Source organism: Ochotona princeps, chromosome X, assembly GCF_030435755.1.
Source record: "Ochotona princeps isolate mOchPri1 chromosome X, mOchPri1.hap1, whole genome shotgun sequence".
In the NCBI taxonomy this organism is placed as follows: domain Eukaryota; kingdom Metazoa; phylum Chordata; class Mammalia; order Lagomorpha; family Ochotonidae; genus Ochotona; species Ochotona princeps.
The window spans coordinates 72,917,102-72,935,281 of NC_080865.1; the positions used below are offsets into that span (position 1 = coordinate 72,917,102).

General features: G+C 41.3%; 1 protein-coding gene and 1 pseudogene across 6 annotated transcripts in view; one reads left to right on the top strand and one right to left on the bottom strand.

The window, feature by feature from the left end:
* Positions 1-18,180, bottom strand: part of ACSL4 (acyl-CoA synthetase long chain family member 4) — a 90,995-nt gene that overhangs the window by 7,233 nt on the left and 65,582 nt on the right. For all 6 annotated transcript variants that reach the window (XM_004590183.3, XM_058659036.1, XM_036497865.2 and 3 more), the window contains exons 11-15: positions 15,540-15,712; positions 12,211-12,285; positions 9,214-9,405; positions 7,687-7,801; positions 4,616-4,773 (exon numbers count right to left, since the gene is read on the bottom strand). In XM_004590183.3, coding sequence (XP_004590240.2) covers positions 4,616-4,773; positions 7,687-7,801; positions 9,214-9,405; positions 12,211-12,285; positions 15,540-15,712 — 713 coding nt within the window. The remainder of the gene's footprint in view (positions 1-4,615; positions 4,774-7,686; positions 7,802-9,213; positions 9,406-12,210; positions 12,286-15,539; positions 15,713-18,180) is intronic.
* LOC101528964 (WD repeat-containing protein 20-like) lies at positions 16,242-17,962 on the top strand (annotated as a pseudogene).

The following is an 18,180-nucleotide window of genomic DNA, read 5'->3' on the forward strand; positions in this document are numbered from 1 at the left end:
CTTTAAAACCTATGTCCAGAATGTGCTGAAAACAGGAGGGCTGGGTCCCAGCCTGCGGTGCAAAAAATGATTCTTCCTTACTCTGTGTTGCTCTTCCAACGCCAGCTCAGAGGCAGGTTTCCTTTTTCAAAAATGGAACTAGACTCTTGACTCAAGGACACTAGGCATCATGGGAGGAAGGGTATAGATAACAGATTTGGTAAGGCTAAGATCCACACGCTGCCATTCCCTTCAGCCTCTTCTCCATATCACCCAGGCAAGGGATTGGAAAAGTCTTCTCTGAAAAGATGCAATGATCCAAGCAAAAAAGACACTAACATTGGAGTCACTCTTCCAGGAAGCTCAGTAAGGTTTCTGATTTCTTAGTATCTTGTTCTTACTTACGATTATACAGACAAGGATTAGCAGACACTTGAGAGACTAAGACCTAAGTAAGCCTTGGGTGGAACTTGGAAGAGACTGAGCCAATCCCAGGAGAGGACAACTACACAAAAGGCACCCCTAGAACATCCTCTGGGGAGTAAGAGACAGCGTTGCCACTGGATTCACTGGGAAACAGGGTGTTATTACAGGGAACACTGAGAGGATGGGAGGGAGCTCTTGAAACAACATTCTAATGGTGGAAAGTGAAAATTCCATAGACAGAAGAAGAGAAAATAAAGTTGAGGAACTACTAAAAAACAAGATTGTGATAAAAATCAAAAGATGAAATCATAACAAAATAAAGAATGAAAGCAAGTAGTCAAACAGCAACATAAAAGTGGTCCCAGGAGCATCCACAGACATACAAAGCTGAGATTCAGTGTAACTATGGAAGAAAAGGTTAGTCAATAATTTCTCAGAACTGGAGGACAGAGGTCTCCATGTCAAAAAGATACACACCAAGTGTATGGGTACATGTGACAGATGAGAGAAGACTCACCCACACTAAGGCACATCATTGTGTATTCTCTCTGCCAAAAATCAACAGCATGACTGAAAGCTCAGAGAGAGCAAAGAGTTTGCACACAAAGGAATAGGAATTGGGGTGGCAGTGCACTTCTCAGCCAGCAACACTGAAATCAGATGATGGAACCAAGACAGTGAAGTGTCTTGGTTCTTTGTAGAAAAAGAAAAAGAAACGAGGAAAGAATGGTGACAGAGGAGAGGGAGGAAGTATGGCTATCTTCTGAGAGCTCTGAAATACGTGAATATGTATTCCTGATGTTAATACAAATGTGAAAAAAATCAATTTACAGTGTACAATTATAAAATATGCCAAGCTAGGACTCAGCAGTAAGGATAAAAGACAGACATTCAGTCACACAAACACAACCTCAGAAGTTTACCTCCTGAAAATCTTTCTCAGGAAGCTGCTGGAGCATGTGACCTACTCAAATGGGCAAGTAAGCCAGGAAATGGACAGACAGGAGATCCAGGAACAGGTTCCAACTCAGGAGAGAGGCACAGGAAATTCCCAGGATAAGAAACGGGAACCCAAGAGAGCCAATGTGATAAATTTCAGCCTAAGGATAAAGGGCTCCAAGGGGGAAAAATAAAAAATAAAAACCTTCTCGATGGATAGACTCCTCCTTGTAAGGGAGAAGGTTTTTACATCTATCAAACATTTGGCAGAGAACTAATAATAGATCCCAGAAAATTAAGTAATTCAACTTTAGAGGTCAATTTAAAACAAAACATTACTCAAGAAGGGAAATGTAACCCATAAACACACTGTAGCTCAGATGTGAGTAATTTTGTTGGCTATGAAAATGTCAACATGAAATGCAACATTTACTATATCTTAGGAAATGAAGTGTGTGTATGGTGGGGGCTGGAAATAAAAAAGTTCCCTCTCCAGTGAGAAGTCCATAGACAGAGTGAAAATAAAGACAAGACACAACAATCTAATCTTTTTTTGTTTGTTTTTTAAAAAAAGAAGAGACCATTGGGGCTGGCGTGATCACAAAGTAAGTAAGTAAGTAAGTAAGTAAGTAAGTAAGATCTACTTATATTTGTTTAAAAGTCAGATTTACAGTGAAAAGGAAAGACAGAGAAAGATCTTCCATCCATTGGTTCACTCCTTGAATGGCCACAATGGCTGGTACTGAGCTGATCCAAAGCCAGGAGTCAGGAGTCTCCTCTGGGTCTCCCATGTGAGTGCAGGGTCCCAAGACCCTGGACCATCCTCTGCTTTTCCAGGCTACAAACAGGGAGCTGGATGGGAAGTGGAACAGCCAGGACATGAACCAGCACCCATATGGGATCCCAGGGATTGAAGGGGGGAAGATTAGCCAATTCAGCCATTGTACCAGCCCCCAGCTAATGTTCTAGTAAGTTCTGTCAGACTTTTTGGCTAATTTAAAACTGATTCCCTCTACACAAACTCAGCAGTGCCTTGTCCCATTTTGTTTTCCTGCCATCTTGTCCATCGTGCCTTCCGTGTAGCCCCTGCATCTATTACCTAAGTACTACTATTGTCTGCTGACCTATCCATAGCCTCCTTCTCTCACTTCACACTCTTTCTTCCCCAAAGTCAGCCCAGATCTTCATGGTTTCTATTATCCCCAAATCTGTAAAGACAATCTAGGCTTCTCGCATGAGTTTATTTATTTGAATGGCAGATTTACGGGGGTGGCAAAGAGGGGACGAGGTGCAGAGAAGAGATAGACAGACGTGGGGAAAGAGTGACACACACACACACAGAGAAAGAGAGAAATGGAGGAAGAGAAATCTTCTATCTGCTGGTTCAACTCATCATATGGCCTCAATGGGCAGGGCTGGGGTGGGCCAAAGCCAAGAGCCTCCTAAGTGGGTGCAGAGTCCTAAGCACTTGGGTCATCTTCCACTGTTTCCCCAGGTGGATTAACAGGCAGCTGGATCAGAACAGAGCAGCAGGCTGTGAACTGATGCTCATATGGGATGCCCACACTGTAGATAGTAGCTTAATGTGCTATGCCACAATTCTGCCCACCCCATGAGATCTGACAATGCGCGCACACACACACACACACACACACCTGTCAGATGAAATTGACCTTAGTGTGTACTTCTCACAAAAACCAGTTCTTTCTACTGTATTCTCTAGGTCGATCAGTAGTGAGATCTAGCATTTCATTTGAGCTACAAACGTAGGAGTCATCCTGAACTCCTTTTTCTTTACCAACATAAGCTGATTAATCTTCAAAGCTCAACAAACTGGTTTCCTAAACGTTTCCCATACACATCTTCAGCACTCTCAGCTCTCATCTAGACAACTACCATACCCTTCACAAACTGGCCTCCTGCCTCAGGCTGGTCCCCTTCAAATGCATCTTCAGCATGGCCTCTGGAGTGAATTCATCAATCTGAAAACACAAGCTGACCATATCTGTCCCTTGGTAAAATCTGACAAAAGTGCCTCTCACTGTCTACAGTAGGATTAAGTCCAACTGTTTGAACTTGGTATAGAAGGTTCTATGTGACTTCATTCTGCTTATCTCAGCAACCTCATCTGGTACTGCGCATTTCATGGTAATGTCAGTCTTCACTGTCCCCTGACCACATCACTTTCTTCACATTCTGTTCCTACCATTCCATGTCCTTGAATGCCTTCCATAGTTAACTTCTACCCAACTTAAAGGGGCTGGCACAGTGGCATGCAGGCTAGTCATTAACCTGTAGCACTGTCATCCTATATAGGAACTGAGTCTACCTTTGCCTGCTTCATTGCTGATCCAGTTCCCTGATAATGGCCTGAGAAACAGCAGAGGATGGCCCAAATCCTTGCACCCATGCACCCATGTGGTAAACACACAAGAAGCTTCTGATTCCTACCTTCGGAGCAGTCCACCTCTGGCCATTGCAGCCATCTGGGGAATGAATCAGCAGATGGAAGATCTCTGTCTCTCCCCCTCTCTGTAACTCTGACATTCAAATAAAATATATATATCTTTCTTTTTTTTTTTTTTTTTGAAAAAAAGGATGGATTTAAGTTTCATTTCTATGAGAAAACTGTCCTTAAGCCACACACCCTTTGCTATGGGTAAGGATAAGTACCATAATACCACAATTCTCTGTTCATCGTGCTCTTGCTATAAAGGTCACTGCCTCTCTTCCATGTCCCGTTAAAGAACAGTGAGCTCCTTGAAAGCCAGCAATGTGTTTTATGTTACCTTCTGTTTTCCTAGTGCCTAATGCAATTCCTGGCACACAACACACAGACGTTCTCCAATCTGTTGCTAATGCATCACCTGAGACCATCCATTCACAGAGCAAAAAGACATGTACAAAGCATAGTTATAATGCTACTGACTGAAGCATTTTCAGTTTCTACTTTGTAGATATTAACGTGACCCACAGAACAAATACAACAAAGATGGACTATTCCAAACACATTTCAGAGGACCACTGGTAGCATTACTGTAACATCTCTCTCCCTCTCTCTCACACACACACCAGATGAGTTGTTCTGTTATATGACAAGGGTTTTTACACAAAGTAATTTATACATGTGAGTATCCCCCACCCCCACATATGAGGTAGGTTTATTAAGCCTTGTATTCTATTATTAAAACAAATACTTGGAGAGCCTAATGCACAAGGTATCTTTAGATAACTTTTTGGGACTTCAACAAATGAACAATTTTTTACTTACTGGCATTTGCAGCCTCTCGAATTTCTTTCAGTATTTCAGCTTCCATGGTAGGGTCATTGCAGATATCAACCCAAGTTCCTTCAATCCCTTTCTGTTGTGCCAAAAGTGTCAACTTCTTCTGATTAGGAACCACAAAACTAATCACATAGGACTGGTCACTAAGAAAAAATTTAAATACAAATAAAAACGTGGAGGAAAATTAACCATAAATCGTTTGATGGAATATTACAATAAAAATAACTGTGAATATTCTTTTTATTGATTAAAAATTTCATGAAGAAATGAAATTCATAGTACAAACACAGAGAAAGACATATAGACCAACAAAACAGAAAAAGAGTCTAGAAACAAACCTTTGTAGCTGTGGGTCAAGCATCTTCAAGAAAGATGCTAAAACATCACAATGCAGAAAGGGCAATCTATTCGACAAATGCTGCTGGGATCATTGGAGATCCATATGCAAAGCAGGAAGAACCTCCGTGTTATCATGCATACCAAAATTCACTCAAAATAGATCAAATAATTAAGCATTTAAGAGCTAAAACTATAAAACTCCTAGCTATATCAAAATTAAAATTTCTGTAAAAAATGCAATCAACACAGTGAAAAGTCAATCTAGAGAACTGGAAAAGATTTTAAGTCATGTATCTGATAAGGGATCAGTATACAAAGAACACTTGAAACTCAACAAGAAAACATTAACTACACTAACAAGCAGGCAAATAATTTGAATGGATATTTGTTTAGTGAAGAAACATAAGTGGTGAAATGCCAAATGAAAAGATGCTCAGTAGCACTAACCATTAGGTAAATAAAAATGAAACTGAGACATCCGTCATGCCTATTAAAGATGTCTACTTTCAAAAAAGCTGGAACAAACATTAGCAGGGAGGTAGAGAAACGAAATGCTTGTGTGATACTGCTGCCACTACTATGGAAAACAGCATAATGCATACTCTCAAAACATTATGCATGGAATTAGTATCCTATTTAAAGTTAAAATAGGAGTAGTGCATGATCCAGCAATTTCACGTCTGATTATCTAACCAAAAGAACACAAAGCATTATCTTCAAGATATTCTTGCATATTCATGTTCATATTATTCACAATAACCAAGAGGCACAAATAATCCAAGCAAATAAATGCAACTCATTATATGTGCACAATTACACTTAACTTGGCCTTTAAAAGAAGGAAATTCTCAAGGGCCAGTGTTGGGGTACAACAGGTTAAACTACCAATTCGGACATTGGCATCCCATGTGGGCACCATATCAAATCCTATCAGCTCCACTTCCAATCCAGGTTCCTGCTTTGTCCTTGCCCAGACCTGGCTATTGTGGCCATTTGGGAAGCGAACCAGCACATGGGAAAATATGGATTGTGCACTCTCTTTCACACACACACATACAGACACATACATCTTCCTCCAACTCTGGATTTCAAATAAATAAATAAATATTTAGAGGGAAAAGGAAATTCCATTAAAAAATTATTTTTATTGGAAAGGCAGATTTACAAGAGAAAAAGATCTCTCATCTGCTGGTTCACTCCCCAAGTGGTCTAATCAGCCAGACCTGAGCCAATGCGAAGCCAGGAGCCAGGAACAACTTCTGGGTCTCCCATGTGGGTGCAGGATTGCAAGCCTTTGGGCCGTCCTCTACTGCTTTCGCAGGCCACAAGGATAGAGCTGGATGGGAACCAACATTCATTCATATGGGTTCCCAACACTTGTAAATTGAGGATTTAATCATTGAGCCAGCATTTCAGGCCCAAAGGAAATTCTTAGATATGCTACAACATGGATGGCCTTGAGTACATTATGCATAGTCAGACAAGCCAATGGTACAGACATCAATACTGGTGAACATTATGGTGCAATAGGTAAAGCCACTGCTTGGGACACCTGCACCCTGCTTCAGAGTACCTAGGATACAGTCTCACCTTCACCTCTGCTTTCTATCCAGCTTTCTTCTTATGTGCCTGGGAAGGAGTTGTTGATTGCCCCAAGTACCTGCATCCCTGCCACAACATGGGAGATCCAACAAAGTTCCGACTCCTGGCATGAGCCTGGCTCAGCCCTTGCTTCTGCAACCAATTGGGGAAATGAACCACTAGGTGGGAAATCTACTACCTCACTCTGTGCTTTTTAGATAAATAAAAATAAAATTTTAAAAGACAGTGCAAGATTCTACGTCTAGGAAGTTGAGTGGCAGATGCCAGGTGCTGGGTTTATTGAGCCAAGTTTCAGTTCTGCAAATGCAAAGTTCGCTGGTTGCATAACAGTGTGAGTATACTCTACTTCACTACTGAACTGTACACTTAACAAATGATTAAGACAGTAAATTTTATTTTTTTTTTAGCCACAATAAAACTGAGAGGGAGAAGAACATAAAAATAAAACATTCATACATACAGGAAATGTTTCAATCTGTTCAAGTTTTTTTAAATATTTATCCAAGAGACAGAGAGATATCCTTTCTCCTGGTTCACCCCTCAAGAGCTAAGAACTCAATCCACATTTCCCATGTGGATGGCAGGGACTAGCATCAGAACTGGAACTGGGACTCAAATGCAGGCATTCTGATATGGGACACAGGGACCCATCACGGGCTGCCTCCCAGCGTTAGCAAGAAGCCAGACTGGGAGCAGAGCCAGGACAAGAATCCTGCACTCGGCATGGAATGTGTGCATTCCCAGCCGTACCCTAACTGCTGCATCAACACTCACACCCTCTCCTCAGGCTTCTGATTTAGAGGAAGTTGGTTTCAAAACTCACCTCAACAGGTACTAAAAGTGTTATATTTGTGGGAAAATTATTATTGCTAAGTCTCAACTGTTGTTTATTAAGTAACTTCTGTGACACATTAAGCAAGACACTGTGGCATGCCATAAATAGTTTTTGTCAAGTGATCTTCATGTTGCTCAATTACAGGAATTTCATAATTCTCCAACTTTGATGAAAGTTCTAAAAAGAGCTTGATGCTACTTTCACAATTACAGAGAATCAAATTAATGTTCTCATTACCCTTTAAGTGTATGAAAGACAAAACACAGCTCCAAAAAGTTACCTTTTGGCAAAAGCACAGATGTTGTCAATAAGTGGACAGTTCTTCAAGGCCGCTTCCACTTTCCCAAGAGATACATATTCTCCAGCTTGTAACTTCACCAGATCCTTCTTACGATCTGAAAATCATCAAGAACATTAAGTTGTCTGGTCTGTTTTCATAAGGTTTGTAGAATCCTGATTTGCTTTGGTTTCCATTACCTTCATGCTTACTTTACAAAATCACTTGTAAAATCTTATTACAGGGCCCAGCATAGTAGCCTAGCAGCTAAAGTCCTCGCCTTGCATGCACTGGGATTCCATATGGGCACCAGTTCTAATCCCCAGGAGCTCTGCTTCCCATATAGCTCCCTGCTTGTGGTCTGGGAAAGTAGTCCAGAACTGCCCAAAGCCTCAGGACTCTGAACCAGCATGGGAGACCCGAAGAGGCTCCTGACTCCTGGCTTCAGAGAGCCTCAGCTCTGGCCATTGTGGCTGCTTGGGGAGTAAATCAATGGATGGAAGCTCTCTCTCTCCTCCTCCTCTCTATATATCATTCCAATAAAAAAATTTTAAAAAATCTTGTTACATACAATGCTTGTCCTATAATTAGTTAAGAAAATGCTTAAAGAAGTACTGCTGGGTCCAGCGCAGTAACCTAGCAGCTAAAGTCCTAGGCTTAAACGCTCCGGGATCTTATATGGGTGCCTGTTCTAATCCCGGAAGCCCCACTTCCCATCCAGCTCCCTGCTTGTTTCCTGGAAAAGCAGTTGAGGAAGGCTCAAAGCCTTGAGACCCTGCACCCAAGTGAGAGAGCCAGAAGAGGCTCTGAATTGGCACAGCTCCAGCCATCGTGGCCACTTGGGGAGTGAATCAATGGATGGAAGATCTTCCTCTCTGTCTCAACTCCTCTCTGTATAATCTGACTTTCCAATAAAAATAAAATAAATTTTTAAAAAATGGTTTCCAAGAGCTATGACAGATAAAACTGCATACTTAGAAAAGAACCCAAGGGAGATTCCTGCAGAGTTGTCTGTATGTATCAATCAATATTTGTTTCATTTTGTGCCTGAATAACAGGGCCATTTGGGAGTCAGTTGTTACTGTTGCTGCTTTTTTTTTTTTCTAAGCTTTAAGGTCTAATTCAGTAGACTCAATGCAGACAATGCCCAAGCAAGCATAGATTAGTACTGAAGATTTGCAGTATCATTTTCCATGGTTCAGGGCTACTCAGTTCCTTATCAATAGTCACTGATGTGTGTATGTGTGTGAGGGGATCCATGCTGTGCCTTAAATGCAGAGGTGAAAGGTAAGGAAAGCTGTACAATAGGGTGCATTACAACAAATATTTATGATATAGAGCCACATATTTGCACCCATGTGGGAGACCTGGAAGAAGCTCCTGGCTCCTAACTTTGGATCAGCTCAGCTCCAGCATCGTGGCCACTTGGGGAGTGAACCAGCAGATTGAAGATCTGTCTCTCCTCCTCTCTGTAAATCTGACTTTCCAATAAAAAATAAATAAATCATTTAAAAAAACCTACGTGCTTACCTATAATCTGTAGACATCCATCTGGATGGAATTCACCAATGTCACCAGTGCAAAACCATCGCTGTCCATTTTCATCCACAGAATAATCTTCTGCCGTTTTTTCTTCATTTTTAAAATATCCCATGGAGATATTCTGCCCACCAATTACGATTTCACCTCTGGGGTTTGGTTTATCATGAACTGTATAACCGCCTGGAAATCATAAAATTATATCAGTTATTGCTCTAAGACAAAATTAGTGCTCACTAAATCTTAAAACTCCTTTGTTAGTATGTTTCTGTTGATGAAGTCTTTACAACATTTTATGGGAGAATATTTGCAAATACTCAAGTTGATTTGAGGATAGTGGTCGTGGGTAACTGATTTCCGGGCACCCTGGATTGCTCAGCAACAATTCATGTCAACAGCCATGCATCCCAAACTTCGCCATAACAACAGAAGTTCTCACTTAGGATGTCATTAAAGTTTAGTGTTCGTAGATCTCTATTAAGGCAAAACCATCTAAGATGGGAAACTAATAACAGGTTAACAGTGATGCCTCTCAAATCTTTCCTAAGGTTTTCATTGAACACAGGCAGTAAGTACCATGAAAGGTAGTACCACCGAGTGAAAAGGAAGAAAGGTTTGAGAATTAGAAGCAAAATTCTCCTTAATTTGGTCTATGACCAGCAGAGACTCTGAAAAGTCAAAATGCTGAAATACCTGACAATAACTACTAATGTATGCTATCATATTCACTACCTCTTTATTACTGAATAAAGCTTACTTTAAGGAAAATGTACATAAATCTGGCTTCATAAACATGTTGATTACATTTCATACCAAGAAAGGATTAATAGCAGAATTTCTTTCAGTTTGTCAGCTGCTCTTGTAAATTTAAAACTTTTCAGTATTTCAACAGAATAAAATCCATTGTATGCAAAACACTAAGATTTTGCCTATTGTACATAGTCAAGGAACCCAGCAAGAAACACACCAAACCCAAGTTCAAAAAGTAACCCACTCTCTCCAAACTGACATTAAAGCACTACACCAGGAAATTAGAAAACTAAAAGAAAAATTTCTCTGTACCAAGATTTAGTGTAAGTTTCTCTGATTCCAATAGCTAATTACTTAATAAAACAAGCTTTTATGCATATGAAGGGACTTCAAAAAGTTCATGGAAAATGTATAATATGAAAAAGAAACAGGCATATGTATCAGTTTTTGGGGGGAGGCATCAAAACAAGCTTATCTCTCTCTTTGTCAAGTTTCCAAGGACTTTCTGAAGTACCTTTATATATATATATATTTTTTTTACTTTTTTATTTTGAATTTTGAATTATGTGGTACAGTTTTATATAGGCTGGGATTCCCTCCAAACTCCCACCCCTCAACAGATTTTCCCCATTTTACTACAATGGTGTAGTCCTTCATAAGGAAACATAATTCTATCAGTCTCTTATTTAAGTGTACCCTGACACTGTTGGTACAGACAATGTCAGACAGTCCAGCATCCCATTGTCTACGCATGTCCAAAAGTTTCATTGGGAATCCATCTTTCATCTGGATGCAGGGATGCATGTTCCATTTTACTCCCACGTCTGTATATGATAGACCCCAGTACTCCATCACTATACATTACCATAAGTGAGAAGCCATGAAACAAGGTCAATAACTGGTATGAGTTAGAACAGCCACAACAACAACAACAACAACAACAACAACATCAACAACAACATCAACAACAAATTGTAGCACCTTGAAAAAATAACATGCCACTGAGTAACCAACACATGAGTGACAAAAAGGAAACACAAAAGTCTCTTGGGAAAAATGATGCCATCGTATAATTCATGAGCATGTGATGAATTTGACTAGAGGAAAGAGATTATTTGGAAGGAACCAAACTGAAATAAAAACATCAAAACACATGGGATACAGCCAAAAAAGCAAACAAACAATCAAAAAACAGTATGGGTTGGACTATTGGAGTTACACTTTCCATGTCGGCTTCCTTATATAAGAAAGAACATATGGTATTTGTTCTTTCGTGATTAACTCATTTCACTGAGCATAATTGTCTCTAGTTGGGACTACCTAGTTGTAAATAGAATAATGTCATTCTTCTTAATAGCTGAATACCTACTACCTATGGTTTCTTTGGATTTTCTCTAAAAATTGGAATGGCATCATGGAAAAAAGAGGAGCTTACACCGAAGGTGTAAAACTTTTGGCAGTGCAATTGGCACCTAATTGTAATTAAAAAAAAAAAAGAAGAAGAAGAAAAACGCCTGGCATGATGGCTGAATTAGCTAATTCTCCACTTGCAAGTGCCGACATCCCATATGGGCGCCAGTTCTAATCCCTGCAGCTCCACTTCCCATCCAGCTCCCTGCTTGTGGCCTGGGAAAGCAGTTGAGGATAGCCCAATGCCTTAGAGCCTTGCAACCCGCATGGGAGACCTGGAAGAAGCTCCTGGCTTCAGATCGGCTCAGCTCTGGCTACTGTGATCACTTGGGGAGTGAACCAGTGTATAGAATATCATTCTGTCTCTCCACAAATCTGCCTTTCCAATAAAAATAAGCAAATCTTTTTTTTTCTTTTTAAAGAAAACTTTGATTGTACAGCACTGACAGTAATGTACATAAGAAATGAGAGCCACTCTTAAAATTTTTGTTTATCTCAGATAATATTAGGCATTACTTATTTAATATTCCAATTTGTTGCAATTAATGCATACACATACATATATATCTTTCATGACATTCATTAGAAGACTCGTTTACTCTTACCTATAGCTCATTTATCAGAAAAAAAAATTACCAATGATGTCATTAACCTACAAGTCTTCAAGCAGCTTGCTTCTGCAGTATATCCAAACCTTCAACTATCCAACAGCTGGAGAGCTGAGTATTAATTATGAAAATCTTCTGGGTTCAAGATCTAAGAGGTTGGTATGTGCAAAATCAGTCTATTGCCTTTCAAGAAATGGAGAGCTTGTCAACAAATTCTTACCTTCCTGCCAGTCTTTCAGCTTAATTTCACAGCAAATTAGGGGAGCTCCAACTCTGCCAGTAGTATAGTCAGTAACTGTTGAGGAGGGAAGCAGTAAAACATATTAATATTAGCTTGCTACTTTTCAGATTCACATCAATACCTTCAGTTAGGATTAGAGTGTAAAGCATGACGAGAGGCTGTAAAGAGAATAAGTTGAGCTTATTTTCCTGTATTTTGGTTCCATTTCTACTGCACTGTTTTGGTTTTCATGGTAACATTTTAGATAATCAAGTACAAAAATCTCTGTGAAAGGAAGAAAACTAGCTCCACTGCTGCTTAACTTAGATAAATGGCTTACCCAAACCTCTGTATCTTCATCTATGAAATGGAGATCATAACAGAAACTTCTTCATACAAGGGATGAGGCAGGAGAATTAAAGCAGATGATATATAGATACTGTTGAACAGTTCTTGGCATATACTAAATGCTCAGGAAGTATCTAGCTGTTCTTATCAAACATGATGATAATGACACTAACCCTTTGTGATTGCTGCTGGCGATAATCACATAATTACAGAAAGCCTGCTATGCACCTCACATTATATTAAAAATTGTGAATAAAACACATAAGATCAGTGCTCTTATAAATTATCTGAGAATCAATGTCTGTGCGATAATTTAGAGCACATGTGACTACTAAATTGCATGGCACAATTACACCATGGAGATCAGAAAAAATCAATATAAAATGAAGCTCTTGGGAACAACTTTATTGAAGAGTTGGGCATTAAAAGAGGGTTATGACCAGTCAATACTACTCAGCTGTAATAAACAACAAAATGGACACAACTGGAGAGTATTAGGCTCAGTGAAATAAGTCGGTCCTCCAAAGAAAACAAATACCACATTTTCCTTGATCTGTGGTAAGATAGAGTACAAAAAAATGTAATGTATGAGTCAAGTTATAGTCTGAGGTTTATTGTTCACAGCCCTTGTCTATACTTCTGAGCAATTTTTCTACTGATTCCTTGTTGAATTTTTTATTTATGAAGAAAACTGAAGGTTTATCATTGTAAAAATTAAAAGAAAAACGAGAAAGAGAGGAGGAGGGAAGATAGCGGTGAGGGAGGGAGGCAAGGTATAGTAAAAGTATCACTCTCTTAAACCTGCATATATGAAATTTGGGGTGGAGTTGTTGTGTAGCAAATCAAACTGCTGTCTGAAACCCAGTATTCCACCTAGGTGCCCATTCAAGTATTGTCACTTCACTTCTGAACTAGTTTTCTGAACCCATTTAGGAGTTTCTGGCTCTGGATTGGCCCAGATCTGACTGTTGCAGCCATCTGCGGAGTGAACCCACACGGAGATGATTTCTCTGTCTCCCTGTCCTGTTCCCCTCACCCAACTCTGCCTTTCAAATAAATAAACCAATCTTATTAAAAAAAACTAGATATATAAGACTTGTTCCCTTCGTATAAGTTTTTAAAAAATAAATAAGTAAAGGCAATCAGGTTAGAAAAGAATCCTAAAAAGAAAAAAATACATTGCAAGAAAAGGAAACCAAAGATAAGAGAGAAATGGAGCAGAAAAGCTATTTCGGAAAGAGGAAGAAGATGCGCTTATCTGGAAAGAAAAGCCAGGTACAAACACATATATGTAGAAACAAGGGTGGTCAGCTCTAATGGAGCCAGGAGAAAAACATCTGGAAAGCTAGTAAAGGCACACTCGATTTCACACGCCAGTTATCAAGCAAGATGTGGGATGGATGTAAGTGAGATGGATATGAGATGGATGTCAGAAGTGACAGAATAGTGGCAGACATGACTGTTGAAATGCTGGTACCTCCCAGCCATATGCAGCAATCCAGCGTTGATGGACAAAGGTGAAATGGAGAGCAAAGTGTGAAATGAAGGAATGAGATGTTCTGATGACAGGTACAAATATCAACAGAAACAACTGGATGACTTCAAAGCTGGTATCCTGGAATGACTTTAAGGATGGTGCTACTGATGATACACTTACATAATCAGACAGTGCAGAGACAATCTTGAATAACAATGTTGAGTTTGGATACAATGAGCTAAAAGTGAAAGTGAGATCATTCAGACAACAGAACAGTTCCTGTATGGCAGTTTCTCAACCCAGCATGATGCTGCTCTCTTGCGGCTATGTCCCAATGCTGGAGAGGTATTTCATTGTCACAGCAGGCCTGAGTGGGTTTCTCCCAGTTTCAGGCTGCTCAACATCTTCAGCGCCTTCAACAATGACAAGCTGTCTGTTTCACAATGTAAACAGGGCTAAGGTTGAAAAACCCTGTATCAGACCATTCAAAACAGCAGGAGAGAAAGCAAATCAGGGGTTGGCACAGGAGGCCACATAGAAGCAATACTTCATCCCAAGAGGACTGCTCTATAACGAAATGATCAGAGATGAAAGGCCCAAGGTGAGAAAATAAAATGAGTACCCAAACATGGCACAAATACTATAAAGGCTTTAATAAGGGGAACAGGCAGGTCCATGCTGTGGCATAGTGGGTAAATGCTACTGCCCACAATGCTGGTATCCCATCTGGGCACCAGTTTGTGTCCCAGGTGCTCCACTTTTGATCCAACTACATGCTAATGCACCTGGGAAAACAGTGGAGAAGGGCTCAAGTGTTAGAGCCCCTATATCCACACGAGAGACATAGCTCCTGGCTCCTGGTTTCAGCCTGGTCCAGCCCCAACTATTACTCATATGGGAAGTGAGCCATTGAATGAAGAGCTGTCTTTTCCTCTCTTTGCATGACTCTTACTCTTTTTAAAGATTTATTTATTTTTATTGGAAATGACTTTCTAATTTTTACAGAGATAAGGAGAGACAGAAAGATCCTCCATCCACTGGCCCACTCCCCAAGTGGCCACAACAGCTGAAGTTGAGCCAATCCAAAGCCAGGAGCCAAGAGGAGCTTCTGGGCTTCCATGAGGGTGCAGGGTCCCAAGCCTTTGGGCTGTCCTCAACTGCTTTACCAGGCCACACACAGGGAACTGGATAGGAAGCAGAGCAGTTGGGACATGAACTGGCATCCACATGGCATCCAGGCACGTGCAAGGCAAGCACTTTAACCACTAGGTTACCGCACTGGGTCTGTGAGCTCCTACTTTCAAATATATAAGTAAATCTTTTAAAAAACCCAACATGTGATACTCTCAAGTAGGAATTCTTAGGCTAAAACTATGTTGGTTTGCCTTGAATCTGATATTCCTTACAAGGCATGATAAACTTACCATGATTTCCAAAGGTAATGCCAATAAATTCTGCCAGTAGTGGCCAATGCAGAATTCTGTGCCCCGTTGGCCAGCCTTACCTTCAGTGACCGTCCCGGCACCACACGATTCTGTGAGTCCATAACCCTGGCCGATGGGGCAGCAGAAGCAGACATTCATGAAGCGGTGTGTTTGAGGAGACAGCGGGGCTCCACCAGACAGCATCATCCGGACGTTCCCGCCCAGCAGTGCCTTGACCTTTTTAAACAGCAACCTTGACAAAAGACAGGGCAACATTACTTGAATACTTGTGTGCATTACTCATTATGATACACTAACGGGCATCTTTTAACGTCCAACTCTTCACAGGAAAGGATGAACATTTCAGTTTCATAATCATGGTGACAAGGAGAGGTTAGCAAAGTAAAAATTAGTCACATCTTGGAAAATAATACCAAAAATAATCTGAACAATGAAAAAAATACAGTATTGGTCTGTGAAAGAAATTGATGTCAAAACAACACACTTCAAAGTCATCTTTGGAACATTTAGTCACCTACCTAAATTTTGCAAATGAAAATGCTTCCCAATCCCAGTACCACAATCAAAACAATTGTTATAGCAACTTCCTGCTGTTGTGGTGCCGTGAATCAAGTTGCTGTCTGGGACACCAGCATCCAGAAGCAAATAACAGGTTAGAGTATGGCCTACTCTCTTTTTGATTCAGCTCCATGCTAATGCTCTGGTGAGCAAAAATGATGACCCAAGGGGCACTTAGGGCAGGATGAACACTGCTTTCCAAGATGGTGATGGAGGGAGGAGGGAAGGAGATGAACGAGATTAAGACCTAATTCACCACCCGGGAAGGTCTGTACAAGCTGCTGCCGCACTCAGAGTACAGCCGGCCCAACAGGGTGCCCTTCAATTCTCAAGGATCCAACCCTGTTCGTGTCTCCTTTGTCAACCTCAATGACAACAGCGACCAACTCTGCTTCAATGTGGGCCAGGAGCTCTACTTCTACATCTACAAAGGGGTCCACAAGGCTGCTGACTTGAGTAAACCAATAGATAAAAGGTTATACAAAGGAACACAGCCTACTTGTTATGACTTCAACCACCTCACAGCCACAGCAGAAAGTGTCTCTCTCCTAGTGGGCTTCTCTGCAGGCCTAGTCCAGCTTATAGACCCAATCAAAAAAGAAACTAGCAAACTATTTAATGAGGAAAGAGTAATAGATAAGTCATGAGTCACCTATGTTGGATGGGTGCCCAGTTCAGAAAGCCTTTTCCTAGTAGTCCATTCCAGTGGGAACATGTACTTACTTGTACAATGTGGAGCACACTTGTGGCACCATGGCCCCCCACTACCAGCTCCTGAAGCGGGGGAGAGCTTTGCCATGCACACTTGCAAGAGCAAATCCACAAGGAACCCTCTCCTTAAGTGGACAGTGGGCGAGCGGGCCCTCACTGAGTTTGCTTTTTCCCCAGATGGCAAGTTCTTAGCGCACGTGAGCTAGGACGGGTTCCTGCGGGTGTTCAACTTTGATTCGGTGGAGCTGCACGATGAAGAACTACTTTGGGGGCTTGCTGTGCGTGTGCTGGAGTCCCAATGGCAAGTACATCGTGACCGGTGGAGAAGACAACTTGTTGACAGTCTGGTCTTTTGTAGACTGCCAAGTCATAGCCAGAGGCCACGGGCACAAGCCCTGGGTCAGTGTTGTGGCGTTTGACCCCTATACCACTGGTGTAGAAGAAAGTGACCCAATGGAGCTCAGTGGTAGTGACAAGGACTTTCAGGACCTTCTCCACTTCGGCAGTATCCAGTCACGCTGTCCAAGCGGAACACAACCGACAACCGTCCTGTCAGCGTGACCTACCGCTTTGGCTCAGTGGGCCAGGACACGCAGCTCTGCCTGTGGGACCTCACCGAGGACATCCTGTTCCTTCACCAACCCCTCTCCCACGCAAGGACACACACCAATGTCCTGAATGCCACCAGTGCCCCTGCTGGGAGCAGCAGGAACAGTGTCACAACACCCGTGAACCCCGTACCCCCTCCCCTGCTGCAGTCCAACAGCCTGCCCCACTCCACCATCTCCAGCACAGGAGCGTTGTGGACGGTGCCATCGCATCTGGGGTCAGCAAGTTTGCCACACTCTCCATGATCGGAAGAAGAGGCACCACGAGAAAGACCACAAGCGAATCCACAGCATGGGACACATTTCTAGCAAGAGTGTGACAAACTGAACCTAGTTACTAAAACCAAAACGGACCCAGCTAAAACTCTGGGCACACCTCTGTGTCCTCGAATGGAAGAGGTTCCTCTGTTAGAACTGATGATCTGTAAAAACATAGCGCATGAAAGAGTGATGGTGTTAATTTTCCTTGAAGGCTGTATAGTTACTGCTTGTCAGGAGGGATTTATTTGCACATGGGAAGGCCTGGGAAAGTGATAAGTTTTAATCCTTAATGCTGCCCCAGGTCTAGAACTTGAATAGGTAGTAACTGTTTTTTTTTTTTTTCTCTCGGGGGAAATGGGGTATACAATGAATGTGAATGACAGTTCTTATTCTTAATGTAAATCTAAATGCATCTGAGCCATAATGTTGGATACTGCACGCCTGCATGCCATGTAATTTTGAATTAGAGTATTTACAAATATAATCAAAACAAATTGCCAGCCAAGTCAGTCATCCTCCTGGGAGCACAGTCAAGACTAGTGTTCCTGCATTAGACTATTCT